Genomic DNA, 9,652 nt, shown 5'->3' on the forward strand with positions numbered 1-9,652 from the left:
GACAGGCAGGTGGCTGGATGGCAACAGGTCTTCTCCCCTCATTAGCAGCCTGGGCTCGGGCCCCAGGGCGGTAATGCCTCTTTAGAATTTACCAGGACATTTAATATTTTACCCTCCCAACAAAATTCAAGAGATCAGCCTATATCTTTCAAGTGAGGAAACGGAGGCTCAGTGAGATGACATGATTTTTGGAGCCCCTAAGGTAGGAGCAGGAAGACCCAGAGCCCACCCCGTGCAGCCTGCGCGTCCGCGGGCTCGGGTCACCTGGGTAGTTGCGGCAGCCCCCCGCGGTGCTCCCCCGCCGCCAGGTGCCTTCATAGAGCATGGTGTTCCATTTGCGGATGGTCCGGCTCTTGAGGGCGTCGGGCGTGAGGTTGCAGATCTCCAGGCGGGTGAACTCGAGCATGAAGTCGCGGAATGACATCCTGAGGGCGGAGGTGCGCGGGTGAGGCGCAGCCTGGGCAGGGCACAGAACTGGAGGTGTGGGGTGGAGAGGCAGGGCAGGGGGCCCCGAGGCCAGCGCTCACCAGAACTCCCCGTCCTCCATCTTGACCCGGAGCTGCTCCCGTTCATATGGGTCCACGTTGTTCCACTCTGAAGAGCTGTGAGGAGCAGGGCTCTGGCAGGGCTGGTGGGCACTGACCTGCCTGGCCTCTGTCCCTGGGGCCTGGCCACCCTGGCCTGTCTTCCCTCTGCCCAGCCCAGGTGGCCTTCTCAAGGTCAAGCCCCAAGGTTCTGGTTTAGGGGGTGGTCTCATCAGGGCCAGTCTGATGCCCTGTGCACACCCAGTGGCTGGGCACAGGGGACAGCACAGCCTGAGCTTTGTCAGGCCAGTCCCCCAGATGCAGTCACATGAAGATGGGCCCTTCTGCTCAATCCTGAGTCCAGCCTGGCCTGGTAGAGCCCAGAGCAGAAATGTTGGGGCACCTAACAGCTTCCCAAGGCACCCTGGACAGTGCCCACTGCCCCTCACCTGTCGCTCCAGGCTCCTGTCCACTCCACCTCGCCCCAGGGGTTCCGCATCCGGATCAGGTTCACCATCTGGCCTCGGTAGTTCACCTATTTCCCAGAGCTCCTATCAGTGCTAGCTTCCGGCACACACTTTTTTTTTTGTTTTTTTTGGAGACAGTCTTACTACTTGTTGGAGTGCATTAGTGCAGTCTGCAACCTCCACCTCCCGGCTTCAAGTGATTCTCCTGCCTCAGCCTCCAGAGTAGCTGGGATTATAGGTGCCTGCTACAATGGCCAGCTAATTTTTGTATTTTCAGTAGAGACAGAGTTTCGTCATGTTGGCCAGGCTAGTCTCGAACTCCTGACCTCAGGTGATCCACCTGCCTTAGCCTCCCAAAGTGTTGAGATTATCAGGTGTGAGTTGCTGCACCTGGCCCATGCACGCACGTTAACACTCCACCTCCCATACCCTCATCCTCTCCAAGCCCTGCTCAGCACCCAGATGAAGCCTGTGCTGGAATTCACAGCCCAGGAAGGCAGCTGTGCACAGGAACTACAGTCAGTCAGGGCAGGACATGATAGGCATCTCAGATGGCTGTCCCTGAGAGATAAGGTGCTGGAGGAGGGGAAAGGAGGAGCCAGCACCTTCCACAGCCCTGGTCGGGTGCCAGAGAGGCAAGGACAAGCCAGGGGCAGAAGCCGCCCTGCAGGGAAGGCCCCACCCAGGGCAGTACCTGCTTGGCCCCAGTCACAGAGTAGGCGTGGCCCTTCACCAACTTCTTGAAGGTGATAGCCTCCATGTCTAGAACGCTGGAGATCTGCAGAAAGACACACACATTGTGGTCGGTGGCTAGGTCCCCCGGCCCTGCCACATGAGCCCCCAGCACTCAGGGCCTTATGTTCCCACCTGCACATACAATAGTTGCTGGGAGCAGCAAGCAGGGACCCCAATCCCACCTAGTTCATCACCCACACCTATAGACACCCCCACGTATAGATGCTGCTCTTTTGGAGCATCTGGGATGGGGGAGCCCAGGCATCCCACTGACACCGCTACTGGCCAGGGCTGACCAGAACCTGTGCAAACATGCATGCGCGCACACACAGCCATGCACGGCCCACCAGAGCTACACGGCCCTCAGTGGGCCTCACAGAGAGGGACGTGAGGACAGGAGAGTTGGTTAGGGATGGGGAACGGGAGCTAGGGTTAGAGCTGTGGATGGCAGTGATGTTGGGGTCAGGTCTGGCGTCAAGGATTGGGGAGCGGGAACAGAGGAGCGGGAAGGTGGGACTGGAGTGAGTGTGGGATTAAGGCCAGGGATGGGTGCGAATTGAGACCAGGGGATGACATCTGAGGTTGGTGAACTGGACAGGGGATGGCATGGATAAGATGACAGCAGTGAGGGAAACAGCAGGAGAAATGGTCGGAAGAGCAAGCCCAGGAAAGAGCTGAGGTGTGAAGTTTTGGGGAAGGAGTGGGGAGGTGAGGACAGGAACACCGGGCATGGAGGTGGAAGTGACGGATGAGGCTGGCTATGCCTCCAGAGATGGAGCTTAGGTGCAGGACAGGGGTCTGGAGCGGAGCCTGGGTGGGGACGTTTGGAAAAGGTGACAGGTCAGGATACCAGGGTTCCAGGGTACCAAAGCATCAGGCCGGCGCACTCACGTCTATGGAGCAGCCCAGCAGAGAGCCCCGCTCCAGCGCCTTGAGGATGATCTGGTAGAGGTCGCTGGGAGCCTTGCGCAACTCGTACCACTCGGTGACCCCGCCTGTGAAGTCCTCAAAGCCCTCCGAGGTGCTGCCCCCTGACAGGGCCTCGTAGCTGCCATTTACCCTGTGGGCAGCTCCAGGTCGGTGCTCTGGCATCAAGCAGGACCCTCTGGGAAGACAGGAGCCGCCCCCCCGCCCTGGAGGCTGGAGCTGTCCCCTTGGCCCCTACTCACTTGGCATAGGCCTTCTCAAGCAGGGCACTCCAGAACTCATTGCCTTCAGCAGAGTGCACAAACACCAGCTTCCCGTCCTTGATGGGCAGCAGGTCATCCACGACCACATCCACCCACTCCCCAAATTGCCATAGCTGCGGGGGAAGGGCACAGTGAGTACCTGCTTTGCAATCTCCCAGATCTGAGCTCCATTCGTATCTCTAGCTTACTAGATGCAGGATTCTGGATCATGTGTACAGATACATACTAGATATATGTAGATTAAATCACACATACTAGAGACATACTAGATGTATACTAGATCAGGTGTAGCAGATACATACTAGATGCATGTTAACTAGATCAGGTATACTAGATATACACTAGATGCATGTATACTAAATCACATATACTAGACACAGATGCATGTGCACTAGATCAGGTATACTAGATACATGTATGCTTGATACATACTAAATACTTGTATATTTCACATATGCTATACATGGATATATTAAATATACACTAGATACATATATGCTACATATATACTAGATACACAGATCTAGGTACTGAAGGAAATAAAAATATTTCACTAGCTGTTCAGATGGCTGTTCAGAGGGTCTGCAAACAGAAACAGCCCTGTAATGCGGTATTTTGTAGGAAGAGATTTGCATCTGTAGAGAAAATCTGAGGTAGCCAGGCTTTCTCTAAGGCCTTCCCTTGTCAGACTGAGAGCCTGACACCCTTTAAAGGTCTGAAAGAAACAATTACTGTCTATCTTCTCTGAGGGCTGCCACCTATGAGTTTCACCTACATAACAAGACCGCCTTTGCTTTCCAGGCCTCGTTTTCTCCCCCTTCCATAGCCAGTCTTGCCACTATAACCTGATTCACCACCAGAACCTGGTGTTGGCTGCGCTGGAGCCTCCATTCTTCCTGTAGCCTCAGGATGGTATATAAGCTTTGCACCCACTGCTGGGCTGGGGTGATCACTCTGTGGTTCCCGACCCCACCTTGCAGGCTGGTCAATTTGTATGCCATTTCTCCTACTAACCTCCTTTTGTGAGTTGATTTTTCAGTGAACCTTCAGAAGGCTAAGGGATGCTTTCCTTTGCCTGTATAGTATATACTAGATATACATATATCTGATATATACGAATACATGCATACCACATATAGATAAGCCTGGGAAAGTTATCATCTCTGAGCCTCAGTTTCCCTATCCATAAAAAGGAGCAGCAGCGCCTTCTTCACAGAAGCCTTATATGCTCAAGATATACTAGATACATGATCCTGGGAAAGTTATCACCTCTGAGCCTCAGTTTCCCTATCCATAAAAAGGAGCAGCAGCGCCTTCTTCACAGAAGCCTTTAGTGAGTCACTGAACAAACAGGGTGGGAAAGCTCTCGGGCCTGGGCTTTCTGGAACTATCTCCCTTTTAGGCCATGGCCTCCTAGCTCTTGCCTCCCTATTCTAGGGGGTTAGGGGACACCCATGTCATTGGATGAGGAGTGAAAATGTGGCATCCAGACCTACAGCCACAAGGTGAGCAGGACTGGTTCTCACAATCATAGGCTTTGTTTCAGAGATGCCACAATGGGCAGGTTTCCTAGGGCAGGGGCAGGGCCCAAGGCATCTGGGGTCAGAAGCAACCAAAGGACTCCAGGTGCTATCTGAGGGGTCAGGGCCAGGACAACAGGGGAGGAGAGGAGGCAGCCGGGAGCCCAGGTAGCAGGAGCCCAGGTTGCAAAGAGTGTGGGTGGCAGGTCCAGAACTGGCCAGTCGGAGACTAGGAGGAGCGAACTGGAGGAGCGAGGAAAGGGGGCAGGGAAGAGGGCGAGGCTGCATCCCAGACCACAGACCACAGCAGGTGGGTGTGGCGCTGGGCCAAAGGGGGTCCGCACTGCGGGTTCTGCACCTTGGGTTCTGAGGGCCACCTCCACCCGCATGTCAGGCAAGGATGGAATAGGATAAGGGGCTCTCTAACCAGGCAGAAGGAGGGGACACCCAGGACTCCTTTGGGCAGGGATGGGGCCTCCAAGGCCTGAGGGTCTCATCAGGGGTTGCTGGGCATGTCCCTCCCGATGGCAGCTCATTGAGAATTGATTGGTGTGATTTGAAAAATGGGTCCTAGGCACACTGTCAGGAAAAGCTGGTTTCCATGACTTAATCCCAAGTCTTTCTTTTCTGCTGAGCTCAGCCAGACCTTGCCAAAGTGCAGGAGGATTGGGGGATGGAGGGATGGGAGGCTTGACAGGTGCAGAAGGCCACACGTGCTGATATTTTCCCCAGTGAGCACTCGTTTCTCAGATGGGGCGACTGAGACCGGCCCCGGGGAGGAGCGAAATTTGTCCCACAGAATGTAACACAAAAGTCTTTCTGTTCTTTCAAGCACTTTCCACCTGATACATACAATCACCTAGGAAAACTGCCAGCCCAAATACCTGCCCAGCCCAGTCACTTCACACATGACAGACCCCAGATGGCACTGAGAGGTCAAATACCTGCTGGAAGGAGGGCTGGCCCACAGGGTGTGGCCCTAACTCCCGTCCACATCTCCCCTAGTGCCTGCTGCCCCTCCTCCCCAGGTGGGCGCTCACCTGGAAATGGAAGATGCCGGCATAGCCATCCTGGAAGCTCTGGCCATGCGGAACCACTCGGTGCAGGAGGTTGTCGTTGAGAGTGAGGGATGCGATGGCCGCGAGGAGCCAGCAGTCCCCTGGGGCAGGAGGAACGCATATCAGCCTGCTCTACCCACCTGCCGCGGGGGGAAGTGGGTGCTCATGCTGGGGAGAATCTGGGGTTCCTTGGCCAGAGTGCCATTTAACTCTAAGCTTGCAGAAAAGACCCAGGAATCTAGGCAAACCAGCCCAGCACTGATAGCCAGAGCCTGCCTGGGCTTGCAGGAGGGAGGAGTTGGGGCAGAGCCTGAAGGAGCGGGAATGGGGAACTACTGTGGAAAAAACACCTGGGACCCCACCCCCCTGGGGGCTTACCCAATGCTCCCTGGCAGATGTCTGTGCGGGTGGCTCCATCCACGATGAACTGGGGGTTTGACAGCAGCTCCTACGAGAGACCCAGAGTCCTGTCCCTGGCCCAGCCCCTCCCAGAAACTGGCACCCGGCCACCCCAGACCCCATTCCCCACCAGGGACATGGAGTGTCATTCCAACTCCTCATCCAGGATCTGGGCTCAGCTGAGACCCACCCCAGATGGCCCCTCTCACCGTGGGCCGCTTCCACTTGATGCCGTAGGTCTTGGAGGAATTGGGACCCAGCTCCTTGAAACCCAGGCTCTGGGGCACGGGAGGGAAGGCCTCATCACGGAAGAGGGTGCCACTCTGCAGGCATCGTGCCCGCAGCTGCTCATAATCCTGGCCCAGGTACTTGATGGCATTCTCATGGCGGCCCAGGCCCAGCTCCTTGGCCCGCTGCTTCTGCACTTGGGCTGACACCCCGGTGCAATACACGGGCGTGATGATCTCCTCCGCCATCCTGTGGGAGAGATGGGCCTGCTCAGAACCCAGGCCTTCCCAAGACTAGAACCTGGGCTCCTGCCTGCAAACGCGGCTGTCCTGCCCCTGCTTATCCATCCCCAAACCTGGCGTTTCCTGCCTCACTGCTCCCCTCACAGACGCAGGGTTCTCAGCCACTTCCCGGTGCTCCCAGTGAATCCAGGAAAGGGGTTTCCCAGTTCCCAGGCCAGCCGGCCACCACCTCTCCTTTCCCGGATCCCATTGTCAGGGGCTTGCAGCTCTGTGGTGAGCCAGCAGGTCAGGTGGGGCAGGGCGGAGCCTCCAGACAGCACAGGAACTAGGCAGGTGGGACAATGCCGGGAAGGCCTGTTCGATCCTGTTCACTGGCCTGCAACCCCCTCCCCAAACTAGCCATGATCCTTGTGCACCGGACCCTTGCCGTGGGCTGAAAACCCCAGACAGTTGGGGTCCCCCTCCTCAGGCCCTCGCAGCAGGCTCCATTATCAGAGTTGGTGGGACCCAGCCCAGCCCCTGGGGACAGCGGTGAGCCAGGCTGGGACTGGCGCCTGAACTGTGCCGCTCCTGCCCCAGCCCCCGCCCCTGCCCCAGGCACGCAGAGGGCCCCGAGAAGGGGCCGAGCTGGGGCAGCCCCTCAGCCCGGGAGCAGTGGCCGGGGTCAAGGAATCCCGACTCGGCACCCAGCTTCTTACCTGGAGGAGCAGTGTTTGGGGGTCGCTGCGGTCCCTAGGGCTGGCTTCCCGGTGGCAGCTCAGGGCAGGGCCCAACCAGGAAGAGCGCTCCTCCCCGCCCTCCTCCAGCTGCCCCTCCGCCCTCCGCCCTCCCTCTCTCCTTCTCCTCCTCCTTCTCCTCCCGGGGCTCCTACCCCGCTTCCTCTCGGCTCCCCCTAATCTCTCCGGCTCCGTCTCTATCTCTTACGGTGTTTCCCCGCCCCTCCCTCCGCAGGCCGGGGGCCAATTATGCGATAGGACAAATTAGTAAAAGGCAGCGCGGTCCCCGGGGAGGGGCCAGCGCGGGTGGGGCTAGGGCGCGGACGGAAGGGCGCCGCGGGAGGTGGAGGGGGAGGGCCGAGCAGGGGGTATTTTTAACCAGGGGCAGCAGCTCGAGTTGCAGGGCCGCGCTGCCGCACCCCACGCGCGCCCCGGCGGGCATTCCCCGGCAATCAGACAGCGGCGCCGCCTCCCGCAGCTCCGGGCCCGCCCCGTCCCCCGCGCCGTCCCCTGCGCCCCTCGCTCCGCGCGGCCGCAGCTGCTCCCGCCGCTCCCAGCCAGCCCCGGCGCGAGGCCGAGATTACCTCGGGCTGCGGCAGCTGCTCCAAGGAGGGCCGGGCTGGCGGCGAGCAGACCCCTGCCTGACACTCCGCAAACGGCAACACCACCCCCCGGGGCCGCGCCTCTCCCCGCCCCCACCGCACCGCAGAGCCCCGGGCTCGGCGCTCCTCGGGGGAAACGCGAGGGGACCGGGCTTGCTGCGTGACCTTGGGTAAGTCCCTGCCCCGCTCCGCCCTGTTGTCCGCATACGTACAGCCTATGGGATGCGGATGACCAATTGTGGAAGCCCATCTTCCTCCAGCGTTCGGGGATTTCTTGAACCTGGGAACTTCGAGAGGTGGACGTCCCTGCCCTCTCCTCCAAGCCCTCAGCCCACCAACCTGCAAGCGCCCATGTGTCACCTTACCCAGGAGAGGGCGGCAGAGGCTGTGAGCAGGACGGCAGCCCCCGTCCCCATCCAACCCCACTTCCCAAAGATCCTGCTTCACTGGCTGCAAGAGCTTGGGGGGCCAGGGTTCTGCGCGGAGGCCGGGGGTGAGAGTGGGGAGACTGCAGAGAACCCTCAGGTCAGGGCTTTCCGCTGGTCTCGGAGCCCCAGCCCAGCATCTGCTTCAGGCTTGCGAGTTGTGGACACAAGCCTTTTGCTGGGGAAACTGCATAGCGTTCCCAGGATTCTAGGGCCCATGACCCCTCAAAGGGTAAGAGCCACTGATCTAATCTAACCCCATTTTCACCCCCAGTTAACAAAAGAGGAAAACTGAGGCCTGAGAGGGTGTGACTTGCCTGAACTCCCTAACTTGGTGAGTGAGGGGTGAAACCAGCTCCTAGGCTTTCTGTGCAGGTGTCCAGGGACAGAGACGGTGGCTCAAACTAGGGAGGTGGCAGGCAGAAGTAGATGGATTTGATAACTATTTAGGATACACCATCAAAATGTGACTCAAACTAGATTACACACCTAAATATAAATGACCAAGCCATAAAACATTTTTTTAAAAAATGGAGACAATCTTAACAATATTGGGTTTAGAAAAGATTTCTTTTTTCTTTATTTTCTAAAGGCAGGGTCTTGCCAGGTATTTACCAGGCAGGAGTGCAGTGGCCTGATCACAGCTTACTGTAACCTTAAACTCCTGGGCTTAAGAGATCCTTTCACCTCAGCCTCCTGAGTAGCTGAGACTACAGGCACGCTCCAGGACACCCAGCTAATTTTTTAATTTTTTGTAGAAATGGGGCCCTTTTGTGTTACTCAGGCTGGTCATGAACTCCTGGGCTCAAGCAATCCTCCTGCTTGAGCCTCCAAAAGCACTGGGATTACAGGTGTGAGCCATGGCACCTGGCCAGATTTCTTAAACATGACACAAAAAGTAGAAATGATAGAGGAAATCAATAAATTGAACTTTCAAAATAAAACACTTTTGTTCTTCAAAATGCACTAGAACTATTAAAAACAAAAAGATAAGCCATAGATTAGGACAAATAATGGTAAAAATTCTATCTGATGTAGGACTTGTAAAAGAACTTTGACAAGTGAATAAAAATTTAATAAAAATGGACAAAACTTTTGTTTTTGTTTTTGAGATGGAATCTTGCTCTAGTCACCCAGGCTGGAGAGTAGTGGTGTGATCTCGGCTCACCGCGACTTTTGTCTCCCGGGTTCAAGCAATTCTCCTGCCTCAGCCTCTGAAGTAGCTGGGATTACAGGCATGTGCAACCAGGCTGGCTATTTTTTTGTATTTTTAGTAGGGATGGGGAATGGGTCTCACCATGTCTCAACATGGTTACCATGTTGACCAGGCTGGTCTCAAACTCCCGACCTCAGGTGATCCACCTGCCTCGGCCTCCCAAAGTAGCTGGGATTACGGGCGTGAGTCCCCATGCCTGTCAAAAAATTGACAAGGCTGGGCACAGTGGCTTATGCCTATAATCCCAGTACTTTGGGAGACTGAGGCAGGTGGATCACTTGAGGTCAGGAGTTCGAGACCAGCCTGGCCAACATGGTGAGACCCCCCCCC

The 9,652-nt window shown here is 56.7% G+C and overlaps 1 protein-coding gene across 2 annotated transcripts in view; it reads right to left on the reverse strand.

The window, feature by feature from the left end:
- The window catches only part of CAPN1 (calpain 1), a 28,094-nt gene extending 20,317 nt beyond the window's left edge, over positions 1-7,777 (reverse strand). The window contains exons 1-10 of one of the 2 annotated variants that reach the window (XM_017537122.2): positions 7,664-7,777; positions 6,103-6,370; positions 5,873-5,942; positions 5,477-5,595; positions 2,896-3,029; positions 2,618-2,786; positions 1,686-1,769; positions 974-1,059; positions 528-602; positions 265-425 (exon numbers count right to left, since the gene is read on the reverse strand). In XM_017537122.2, coding sequence (XP_017392611.1) covers positions 265-425; positions 528-602; positions 974-1,059; positions 1,686-1,769; positions 2,618-2,786; positions 2,896-3,029; positions 5,477-5,595; positions 5,873-5,942; positions 6,103-6,369 — 1,165 coding nt within the window. In that variant the 5' untranslated portion in view covers position 6,370; positions 7,664-7,777. Of the gene's footprint in view, positions 1-264; positions 426-527; positions 603-973; positions 1,060-1,685; positions 1,770-2,617; positions 2,787-2,895; positions 3,030-5,476; positions 5,596-5,872; positions 5,943-6,102; positions 6,371-7,061; positions 7,483-7,663 lie in introns of those variants that run through there. The other variant, XM_017537123.2, reaches the window with a different exon arrangement.
- Positions 7,778-9,652: the final 1,875 nt, after the last annotated feature.

Source organism: Cebus imitator, unplaced genomic scaffold (genome assembly GCF_001604975.1).
Source record: "Cebus imitator isolate Cc_AM_T3 unplaced genomic scaffold, Cebus_imitator-1.0 Scaffold102, whole genome shotgun sequence".
NCBI lineage: Eukaryota > Metazoa > Chordata > Mammalia > Primates > Cebidae > Cebus > Cebus imitator.